Genomic DNA, 11,780 nt, shown 5'->3' on the forward strand with positions numbered 1-11,780 from the left:
TACAGTGACCCCCACACACACCCGTCACAGTAATCAGGGGAAATTAATGACACCATTACTGCCAATTAATGTGAGAGTTATTGAGTGACATCACACTTAAGTGGGATGCAAGATGGTGTATAGTGAGTGATGTCACCCTTCCCTGGGGCCAGGACACACCCTTTACCCTGGGGTGAGGGAGGAAGGTGAACCAGAGTGATAAAAGAAGGGTGAGGACGACCTACTATCCTAGAGAGGACGCCGACATGGCCAAGGGTGCAAGGGGTGGTGGCTTTAAGGGGCATATAGTATCACCCTAAATACTTGAGGATGTCCTTAGGGTGATAAGGATGGCCCAAGGCGACGCGGAGCATCCTAGGGGGGTAGAGGGTGACTCAAGGTGAGTTACCGAGTGTAAGGGTTAACTAGGGTGACCTAGAGGGACCAGCGGTCACCCAGGGTGACTTCAGGGTAATAAATATGAGAAGTAATTGAAAGAAAATGGTGCGTGGGGGTGTAATGGGGTCACTAATCTCTGGCCGGGCGGCGGTACTCTCTCCCCTCTCTCACCCCTCTCTCACACCTCTCTCACCCCCCTCTCTCACACCTCTCTCACCCCCCTCTCTCACACCTCTCTCACCCTCCCCCCCCCCTTCTCTACCATTTGCTACTCTTCCCTAAGGGGTACTCCGCCCCCCGCCGCCCCCCACCAGACGCCCGACCAGCAAACTAACAAGTCTCCGGCGGGTGTCCTTCCACTGAACATCTCTCTGGACAATATTACCATAAACATATATTGAGCCTCTTGGAGGTATTGACTGTGGTCCACACGTGTGTGTGGAGATCAAACCTGCCGGTATGGTTATGACTCGTGGCCCCTATAACATATATGGTGTGTGTGGCCTCTATAATATATATGGTGTGTAGCCCATATAACATATATGGTGTGTGGCTCCCTGTAACATGTATGGTGTGTGTGGCCTCTATAACATATATGGCGTGTGGTCCCTATAACATATATGGCGTTTGGCCCCTATAACATATATGGTGTGTGGCTCCCTGTAACATGTATGGTGTGTGTGGTCCCTATAACATATATGGCGTGTGGTCCCTATAACGTATATGGCGTTTGGCCCCTATAACATATATAACACCCTGGCCCTCGGCACACCCTGGCCCAGGCTCACCCTGGCCCAGGCACACCCTGGCCCTGGGCTCACCCTGGCCCTCGGTACACCCTGGCCCTGGGCTCACTGTGGCCCTCGGCACACCCTGGCCCTGGGCTCACCCTGGCCCTAGGCACACCCTGGCCCTGGCTCACTCTGGCCCTCGGTACACCCTGGCCCTGGGCTCACTCTGGCCCTCGGCACACCCTGGCCCTGGGCTCACCCTGGCCCTGGGCTCACCCTGGCCCTAGGCACACCCTGGCCCTGGCTCACCCTGGCCCTAGGCACACCCTGGCCCTAGGCACACCCTGGCCCTGGGCTCACCCTGGCCCTGGGCTCGCCCTGGCCCTAGGCACACCCTGGCCCTGGCTCACCCTGGCCCTGGGCTCACCCTGGCCCTAGGCACACCCTGGCCCTGGGCTCACCCTGGCCCTAGGCACACCCTGGCCCTGGCTCACCCTGGCCCTGGGCTCACCCTGGCCCTAGGCACACCCTGGCCCTGGGCTCACCCTGGCCCTGGGCTCACCCTGGCCCTGGGCTCACCCTGGCCCTAGGCACACCCTGGCCCTGGGCTCACCCTGGCCCTGGGCTCACCCTGGCCCTGGCTCACCCTGGCCCTGGCTCTGGTGTCTCCTGGGTAATGCATTTTTCCGAACAGCTTCCCAGGGCATCCCTGAGGGCCCGGCCACACAAACATTATGGCCAGAATTTGAGAGCAGATTCTGCCCAGCTTATATTGTAGGATAGGGGGTTGAACACTAGGATAGGCGGGTTGAACACTAGGATAGGGGGGTTGAACACTAGGATAGGGGGTTGAACACTAGGATGGGGGGTTGAACACTAGGATAGGGGGGTTGAACACTAGGATGGGGGGGGGGTTGAACACTAGGATAGGGGAGTTGAACACTAGGATAGGGGGGTTGAACACTAGGATAGGGGGGTTGAACACTAGGATAGGGGGGTTGAACACTAGGATAGGGGGGTTGAACACTAGGATAGGGGGGGTTGAACACTAGGATAGGGGGGTTGAACACTAGGATGGGGGGGTTGAACACTAGGATGGGGGGTTGAACACTAGGATAGGGGGGTTGAACACTAGGATAGGGGGGTTGAACACTAGGATAGGGGGGTTGAACACTAGGATAGGGGGGTTGAACACTAGGATAGGGGGGTTGAACACTAGGATAGGGGGGTTGAACACTAGGATAGGGGGGTTGAACACTAGGATAGGGGGGGTTGAACACTAGGATAGGGGGGTTGAACACTAGGATGGGGGGGTTGAACACTAGGATGGGGGGTTGAACACTAGGATAGGGGGGTTGAACACTAGGATAGGGGGGTTGAACACTAGGGTGAGCTGGGGGCCAAGACAGTGCCACACACCACTAGGGTGACCTGGGGACCAAGACAGTGCCACACACCACTAGGGTGACCTGGGAACCAAGACAGTGCCACACACCACTAGGGTGACCTGGGGACCAAGACAGTGCCACACACCACTAGGGTGACCTGGGGACCAAGACAGTGCCACACACCACTAGGGTGACCTGGGGACCAAGACAGTGCCACACACCACTAGGGTGACCTGGGGACCAAGACAGTGCCACACACCACTAGGGTGACCTGGGGACCAAGACAGTGCCACACACCACTAGGGTGACCTGGGGACCAAGACAGTGCCACACACCACTAGGGTGACCTGGGGGCCAAGACAGTGCCACACACCACTAGGGTGACCTGGGGACCAAGACAGTGCCACACACCACTAGGGTGACCTGGGGACCAAGACAGTGCCACACACCACTAGGGTGACCTGGGGACCAAGACAGTGCCACACACCACTAGGGTGACCTGGGGACCAAGACAGTGCCACACACCACTAGGGTGACCTGGGGACCAAGACAGTGCCACACACCACTAGGGTGACCTGGGGACCAAGACAGTGCCACACACCACTAGGGTGACCTGGGGACCAAGACAGTGCCACACACCACTAGGGTGACCTGGGGACCAAGACAGTGCCACACACCACTAGGGTGACCTGGGGACCAAGACAGTGCCACACACCACTAGGGTGACCTGGGGACCAAGACAGTGCCACACACCACTAGGGTGACCTGGGGACCAAGACAGTGCCACACACCACTAGGGTGACCTGGGGACCAAGACAGTGCCACACACCACTAGGGTGACCTGGGGACCAAGACAGTGCCACACACCACTAGGGTGACCTGGGGACCAAGACAGTGCCACACACCACTAGGGTGACCTGGGGACCAAGACAGTGCCACACACCACTAGGGTGACCTGGGGACCAAGACAGTGCCACACACCACTAGGGTGACCTGGGGACCAAGACAGTGCCACACACCACTAGGGTGACCTGGGGACCAAGACAGTGCCACACACCACTAGGGTGACCTGGGGGCCAAGACAGTGCCACACACCACTAGGGTGACCTGGGGGCCAATACAGTGCCACACACCACTAGGGTGACCTGGGGACCAAGACAGTGCCACACACCACTAGGGTGACCTGGGGACCAAGACAGTGCCACACACCACTAGGGTGACCTGGGGACCAAGACAGTGCCACACACCACTAGGGTGACCTGGGGACCAAGACAGTGCCACACACCACTAGGGTGACCTGGGGACCAAGACAGTGCCACACACCACTAGGGTGACCTGGGGACCAAGACAGTGCCACACACCACTAGGGTGACCTGGGGACCAAGACAGTGCCACACACCACTAGGGTGACCTGGGGGCCAAGACAGTGCCACACACCACTAGGGTGACCTGGGGGCCAAGACAGTGCCACACACCACTAGGGTGACCTGGGGACCAAGACAGTGCCACACACCACTAGGGTGACCTGGGGACCAAGACAGTGCCACACACCACTAGGGTGACCTGGGGACCAAGACAGTGCCACACACCACTAGGGTGACCTGGGGACCAAGACAGTGCCACACACCACTAGGGTGACCTGGGGACCAAGACAGTGCCACACACCACTAGGGTGACCTGGGGACCAAGACAGTGCCACACACCACTAGGGTGACCTGGGGACCAAGACAGTGCCACACACCACTAGGGTGACCTGGGGACCAAGACAGTGCCACACACCACTAGGGTGACCTGGGGACCAAGACAGTGCCACACACCACTAGGGTGACCTGGGGACCAAGACAGTGCCACACACCACTAGGGTGACCTGGGGACGGGACTCCCAAGATGTACACAAGTGACGGGGTTTGGCCGGCTGTCAAATCGGGCAGAAACTCCTGGAAATAAACCCGATATTGAGAGCCCTGGTCTAGCCAAACCTCCCCCCCCCTCCTACCCCCCTCTTCCCAACTAACTCCTTTTTGGCTCAAATTTCCCACTCCACCTCCCCCCCCCCTGCACCTCCCCTCCTCTTCCTCCCCCCCACCCCAACTCCTCCTTCCCCCTCCCCACGCCACCCCCACCCCCCGTGTTCCTATAACCTTTTTTTATATTTTTTTATCTATACTGTGTTAGTAAGTACTTAATCCCAGGCGCTGTAAGGCTCCCCATGTCTTCTGAATGACTGTGTGGGGGGGGGGGCGCTCGGGGGCGGGGCGGGGGGGATAATTAAACACGGGTGGGACACGAACAAGGGGACACATGAGGCGACTGAGGACCCACATGAGCCACAGAGACGTTAGAAAGAACTTCTTCAGTGTCAGAGTAGTTAATAAATGGAATGCACTAGGAAGTGATGTGGTGGAGGCTGACTCCATACACAGTTTCAAGTGGAGATATGATAGAGCCCAGTAGGCTCAGGAACCTGTACACCAGTTGATTGACGGTTGAGAGGCGGGACCAAAGAGCCAGAGCTCAACCCCCGCAAGCACAATTAGGTGAGCACACACACACACACGTATGCTCGATTTTTTCCTCTCGCTCTCTCTGTCAGTTTCTGTCTCTCTCTCTCTCTCTCTCTCTCTCTCTCTCTCTCTCTCTCTCTCTCTCTCTCTCTCTCTCTCTCTCTCTCTCTCTCTCTCTCTCTCTCTCTCTCTCTCTCTCTCTGTCTCTCTCTCTCTGTCTCTCTCTCTCTGTCTCTCTCTCTCTCTGTCTCTCTCTCTCTCTCTGTCTCTCTCTCTCTCTGTCTCTCTCTCTGTCTCTCTCTCTCTCTCTCTCTCTCTCTCTCTCTCTGTCTCTCTCTCTCTCTCTCTCTCTCTCTCTCTCTCTCTCTCTGTCTCTCTCTCTCTCTCTGTCTCTCTCTCTCTCTCTCTCTCTCTCTCTCTCTCTCTCTCTCTCTCTCTCTCTCTCTCTCTCTCTCTCTCTCTCTCTCTCTCTCTCTCTCTCTCTCTCTCTCTCCCCTCAGCCTCTCCCCCTCAGCCAGCTCACTCCCCTCCCTACTGTCATTTTTACCTTGTCTTACCTTTATCCTCCTGTTACTTCCTCCCCTCTTCACACCCTCTCCCTCAATCTCTCACTCTCACTCTCTTTGATTTCTTATATTCTCTTTCATTTGTCTGTCTTTCTCTTCACTCCCTCTTCCTCCCCTCCACCACGCCCCACCACGCCCCACCACGCCCCACCACGCCCCACCACGCCCCACCACTCCCCACCACTCCTCACCACGCCCCACCACGCCCCACCACTCCCCACCACTCCCCACCACTCCCCACCACTCCTCACCACGCCCCACCACGCCCCACCACGCCCCACCACTCCCCACCACTCCCCACCACTCCCCACCACGCCCCACCACGCCCCACCACTCCTCACCACGCCCCACCACGCCCCACCACGCCCCACCACTCCCCACCACTCCCCACCACTCCCCACCACTCCTCACCACGCCCCACCACGCCCCACCACGCCCCACCACTCCCCACCACTCCCCACCACTCCCCACCACTCCCCACCACTCCCCACCACGCCCCACCACTCCCCACCACGCCCCACCACTCCCCACCACTCCCCACCACGCCCCACCACGCCCCACCACGCCCCACCACGCCCCACCACGCCCCACCACGCCCCACCACTCCCCACCACTCCCCCCCACGCCCCCCCCCCAACAGGTCCGCAGATTATAAAAGACATCTGAAGCTGACGCCACTAATTACTGCCCATATTTTTGTTTGTTGGTTTGTTAAGTCTGTGTGTGTGTGTGTGTGTGTGTGTGTGTGTGTGTGTGTGTGTGTGTGTGTGTGTGTGTGTGTGGTGTGTGTGAGTGTGTGTGTGTGTGTGTGGTGTGTGTGTGTGTGGTGTGTGTGTGTGTGTGTGTGTGTGTGTGTGTGTGTGTGTGTGTGTGTGGTGTGTGTGTGGTGTGTGTGTGTGTGTGTGTGTGTGTGTGTGTGTGTGTGTGGTGTGTGTGTGTGTGTGTGTGTGTGTGTGTGTGTGTGTGTGGTGTGTGTGTGTGTGTGTGTGTGTGTGTGTGTGTGTGTGTGTGTGTGTGTGTGTGTGTGTCACGCTCTCTCATTCTCTGTCTGGTTCTGTGTCTGTTCATGTCTGTTGTACACAAAGTTGGTACAAGAGTAGTCGACTGTGTCTACCAAGTAGAGTCCCCGTCTTCCCCCCCCCTCCCCCCCACCCGTCCCATAACTCATCTTAAGACGGGTAGACTCTCCATGCTAGTTTTCACTGGCACACAATCCGCCAGTCGGTTTACAACCCTCCCCCCCTCCCCCTCCCCCCTCCCCCCCACCCCCCCCACCCCCCCACCCCCCCCACCCCCCTTCCCCCCCTCCCCCCCCTCCCCCCCTCCCCCCCTTCCCCCCCCCTCCCCCCCTCCCCCCCTCCCCCCTCCCCCCCTCCCCCCCTCCCCCCCTATACTCCTGGTTAACAGTGCGAGCAGTTTGGCATCGGTGCCACGTCGACGGCCGGGGTTCGAACCCAGCCCTTGTCCTAAAAGCCTAAAAGTCCTAAAAGCCTAAAAGTCCCAAAGGCCTTGAAGCCAACATATAGCTCCGTCCGTCGAATTAGCGTAACGTCCCTCAAAAATTGGGAAAATATAGAATATATTAAACTTTTCCTCGCATACGTCGTGAAAATGACGTATAGATTCGCTCCATAGATTCCTAAATGCTCTCCCTATGACTGCCACTGTCGTATGTGCTGTTGGTGATATATTGACGCCTGTGTATGTTTTTTGGGGGGGGGGGGTTTCTACCACAGACGTGGCCGGACATTTACAATGCTAACCAGCATATATACATTTTCTTCTGTCCTCCATGGACAGGGTGAGAGATGTGTTAAACATATAGTTCAAAGGTTTATTGAACAATCAACCACAGGTTATTGTAGTGCTTTTAAAACGCTACAGACATACAGTCTTCGCTGCTTCAAGGAGTCGTTTTCCTGTCATTTCATAGGTATAAACAGAACCTCCCGAGACCTTCCAAATTGTGCATCACCTTGCATTTCTCCGGGTTGAAGTCAAGTAGCCACTTTCCCGATAATCTCTGAGGATTATCCAGGAATCCCCTGGGCACCTTGCTACACCTGCCAGCAAGATACACCTGGAAGAGGCCGCTCTTACACCTCTTCTACACCCCAAGAAAGGTGCCAGTTACACCCACCAGGACCGAGGACACATCGTTACAAGCACTCGCTCAAGCACAAGCTACACTCCGTCTCTCATCTTCGTTTTTACACCTTTTTTTCGCTCATTAGTGAAGGGCCAAAGTTATGACTCACTGAAGAGACATGGAAAAATGTGGAGACATTTTAGAACAATATTACAAAGACAATATTTGTGTGAGGACAATACTATCGTTATTTGTGCGTGTGTGCGTGTGTGTGTGTGTGTGTGTGTGTGTGTGTGTGTGTGTGTGTGTGTGTGTGTGTGTGTGTGTGTGTGTGTTTGTGTGTGTGTGTGTGTGTGGGTGTGGGTGTGTGTGTGTGTGTGTGTGTATGACCACAACAGTGTGGGTCCCATGACCGCCACAACAGCCTGTTGGACCAAGTTATCAGAAGGGACCAGGCTTGTGGAGTAGAGGAACTCTAGAAATCCTCTCCAGGTATACTACAGGTATACTACAGGTATACTCTCAGAACGTCTTCCCTACCGTCTGTAGTCCAATAGTTCTGGCCATATTTTAGGCCGCCACTGTTCCACCTGCCAGTGTTCCTCCTGCCACTGTTCCACCTGCCAGTGTTCCACCTACCACTGTTCCACCTGCCAGTGTTCCACCTGCCACTGTTCCACCTACCAGTGTTCCACCTGCCAGTGTTACACCTGCCACTGTTCCACCTACCAGTGTTCCACCTGCCAGTGTTACACCTGCCACTGTTCCACCTGCCAGTGTTCCTCCTGCCAGTGTTCCACCTACCAGTGTTCCACCTGCCAGTGTTCCTCCTGTCAGTGTTCCACCTGCCAATGTTCCACCTGCCAGTGTTACACCTGCTACTGTTCCACCTGCCACTGTTCCACCTGTCAGTGTTCCTCCTGCCACTGTTCCACCTGCCAGTGTTCCACCTACCACTGTTCCACCTGCCCGTGTTACACCTGCCACTGTTACACCTGCCACTGTTCCACCTACCAGTGTTCCACCTGCCACTGTTCCACCTGCCACTGTTCCACCTGCCACTGTTCCACGTGCCACTGTTCCACCTGCCAGTGTTCCTCCTGTCAGTGTTCCTCCTGCCACTGTTCCACCTGCCACTGTTCCACGTGCCACTGTTCCACATGCCAGTGTTCCACCTGCCAGTGTTCCACCTGCCAATGTTCCACCTGCCAATGTTCCTTCTGCCAGTGTTCCACCTGCCAGTGTTCCACCTGCCAGTGTTCCTCCTGCCAGTGTTCCACCTGCCAGTGTTCCTTCTGCCACTGTTCCACCTGCCAGTGTTCCACCTGCCAGTGTTCCACCTGCCACTGTTCCACCTGCCAGTGTTCCACCTGCCAGTGTTCCTCCTGCCGCTGTTCCACCTGCCACTGTTCCACCTGCCAGTGTTCCACCTGCCAATGTTCCACCTGCCACTGTTCCACATGCCACTGTTCCACATGCCAGTGTTCCACCTGCCAGTGTTCCACCTGCCAGTGTTCCACCTGCCACTGTTCCACCTGCCAGTGTTCCTTCTGCCAGTGTTCCACCTGCCAGTGTTCCACCTGCCAGTGTTCCTCCAGCCAGTGTTCCACCTGCCAGTGTTCCTTCTGCCAGTGTTCCACCTGCCAGTGTTCCACCTGCCACTGTTCCACCTGCCAGTGTTCCACCTGCCAATGTTCCACCTGCCAGTGTTCCACCTGCCACTGTTCCACATGCCAGTGTTCCTTCTGCTAGTGTTCCACCTGCCAGTGTTCCACCTGCCAATGTTCCACCTGCCAGTGTTCCACCTGCCACTGTTCCACATGCCAGTGTTCCACCTGCCAGTGTTCCACCTGCCAGTGTTCCACCTGCCACTGTTCCACCTGCCAGTGTTCCTTCTGCCAGTGTTCCACCTGCCAATGTTCCACCTGCCAGTGTTCCACCTGTCAGTGTTCCTTCTGCCACTGTTCCACCTGCCAGTGTTCCACCTGCCAATGTTCCTTCTGCCAGTGTTCCACCTGCCAGTGTTCCTTCTGTCAATATTCCACCTGCCACTGTTCCACCTGCCACTGTTCCACCTGCCACTGTTCCACCTGCCAGTGTTCCACCTGCCAGTGTTCCACCTGCCAGTGTTCCACCTGCCACTGTTCCACCTGCCAGTGTTCCTTCTGCCAGTGTTCCACCTGCCAATGTTCCACCTGCCAGTGTTCCACCTGCCAGTGTTCCTTCTGCCACTGTTCCACCTGCCAGTGTTCCACCTGCCAATGTTCCACCTGCCAATGTTCCTTCTGCCAGTGTTCCACCTGCCAGTGTTCCTTCTGTCAATATTGCACCTGCCACTGTTCCACCTGCCACTGTTCCACCTGCCAGTGTTCCACCTACCAGTGTTCCACCTGCCACTGTTCCACCTGCCACTGTTCCACCTGCCACTGTTCCACCTGCCACTGTTCCACCTACCTTTCACCTGTTTCCCTCACAAATTGGACTCTCGTCTTGAGTGACAGTCGTGATTCTTTCCCGTGTAGAGGCCAGCACTTTGTGAAACACGACCCCGAAACACAGTGTTGGCGGCCGTGGCCCCGGTGGTGGCCCAGGCGGTGGCCCAGGTGGTGGCCCCGGTGGTGGCCCAGGTGGTGGCCCCGGTGGTGGCCCCCGGTGGTGGCCCCGGTGGTGGCCCCGGTGGTGGCCCCGGTGGTGGCCCCCGGTGGTGGCCCCGGTGGTGGCTTTCAGGGTCCCCTCCCACCCTAGTAAAGGGCTCCCGGGGGCCCCTGGCCGTCCCAGAAGAGGGGGTGCAGGAGGAGCTGCCAACTCCAGTAGTGGCTGTAGGGTGATCTGCACTACCACAGGAGAATACGTTCTTGGGAGATGGTGACCATTAGATCTGTGGCTCTCTGGCTCCCTCAGAACCCCATCTGTGGCTCTCTGGGTCCATTAGAACCCCATCTGTGGCTCTCTGGGTCCCTCAGAACACCATCTGTGGCTCTCTGGTCACTCAGAACCCCATCTGTGGCTCTCTGGTCACTCAGAACCCCATCTGAGGCTCTCTGGGTCCATTAGAACCCCATCTGTGGCTCTCTGGGTCCCTCAGAACACCATCTGTGGCTCTCTGGTCACTCAGAACACCATCTGTGGCTCTCTGGTCACTCAGAACCCCATCTGTGGCTCTCTGGTCACTCAGAACCCCATCTGTGGCTCTCTGGCTCCCTCAGAACCCCATCTGTGGCTCTCTGGTCACTCAGAACCCCATCTGTGGCTCTCTGGTCACTCAGAACCCCATCTGTGGCTCTCTGGTCACTCAGAACCCCATCTGTGGCTCTCTGGTCCCTCAGAACCCCATCTGTGGCTCTCTGGTCACTCAGAACCCCATCTGTGGCTCTCTGGTCACTCAGAACCCCATCTGTGGCTCTCTGGTCACTCAGAACCCCATCTGTGGCTCTCTGGTCACTCAGAACCCCATCTGTGGCTCTCTGGGTCCCTCAGAACACCATCTGTGGCTCTCTGGTCACTCAGAACCCCATCTGTGGCTCTCTGGTCACTCAGAACCCCATCTGTGGCTCTCTGGTTCCTCAGAACCCCATCTGTGGCTCTCTGGGTCCCTCAGAACACCATCTGTGGCTCTCTGGTCACTCAGAACCCCATCTGTGGCTCTCTGGGTCCCTCAGAACACCATCTGTGGCTCTCTGGTCACTCAGAACCCCATCTGTGGCTCTCTGGTCACTCAGAACCCCATCTGTGGCTCTCTGGTCACTCAGAACCCCATCTGTGGCTCTCTGGTTCCTCAGAACCCCATCTGTGGCTCTCTGGCTCCCTCAGAACCCCACCTGTGGCTCTCTGGTCACTCAGAACCCCATCTGTGGCTCTCTGGCTCCCTCAGAACCCCATCTGTGGCTTTCTTGGTCCCTCAGAACCCCATCTGTGGCTCTCTGGGTCCCACAGAACCCCATCTGTGGCTCTCTGGTCCCACAGAACCCCATCTGTGGCTCTCTGGTCACTCAGAACTCCATCTGTGGCTCTCTGGTCACTTAGAACCCCATCTGTGGCTCTCTGGGTCACTCAGAACCCCATCTGTGGCTCTCTGGTTCCCTCAGAACCCAATCTGTGGCTCTCAGGCTCCCTCAGAACCCCAT

At 57.1% G+C, this 11,780-nt stretch overlaps 1 protein-coding gene across 1 annotated transcript; it reads left to right on the top strand.

The window, feature by feature from the left end:
- The first annotated feature begins 329 nt into the window (after window positions 1-329).
- On the top strand, window positions 330-10,150 carry LOC123753167 (adhesive plaque matrix protein-like). The gene is made up of 2 exons (XM_045735160.1): window positions 330-379; window positions 8,254-10,150. The coding sequence occupies exons 1-2, from the start codon at window positions 330-332 to the stop codon at window positions 10,148-10,150; spliced, it is 1,947 nt and encodes a 648-aa protein (XP_045591116.1).
- Window positions 10,151-11,780: the final 1,630 nt, after the last annotated feature.

This window comes from Procambarus clarkii, chromosome 67, assembly GCF_040958095.1.
Source record: "Procambarus clarkii isolate CNS0578487 chromosome 67, FALCON_Pclarkii_2.0, whole genome shotgun sequence".
NCBI lineage: Eukaryota > Metazoa > Arthropoda > Malacostraca > Decapoda > Cambaridae > Procambarus > Procambarus clarkii.

Coding starts and splice junctions, on each gene's coding strand:
- LOC123753167 (XM_045735160.1), top strand. CDS start 330: ATGGCCCAAGGCGACGCGGAGCATCCTAGGGGGGTAGAGGGTGACTCA. Junction 380..8,253: donor GGGGTAGAGGGTGACTCAAG/GTGAGTTACCGA, acceptor TCCACCTGCCAG/TGTTCCTCCTGCCACTGTTC.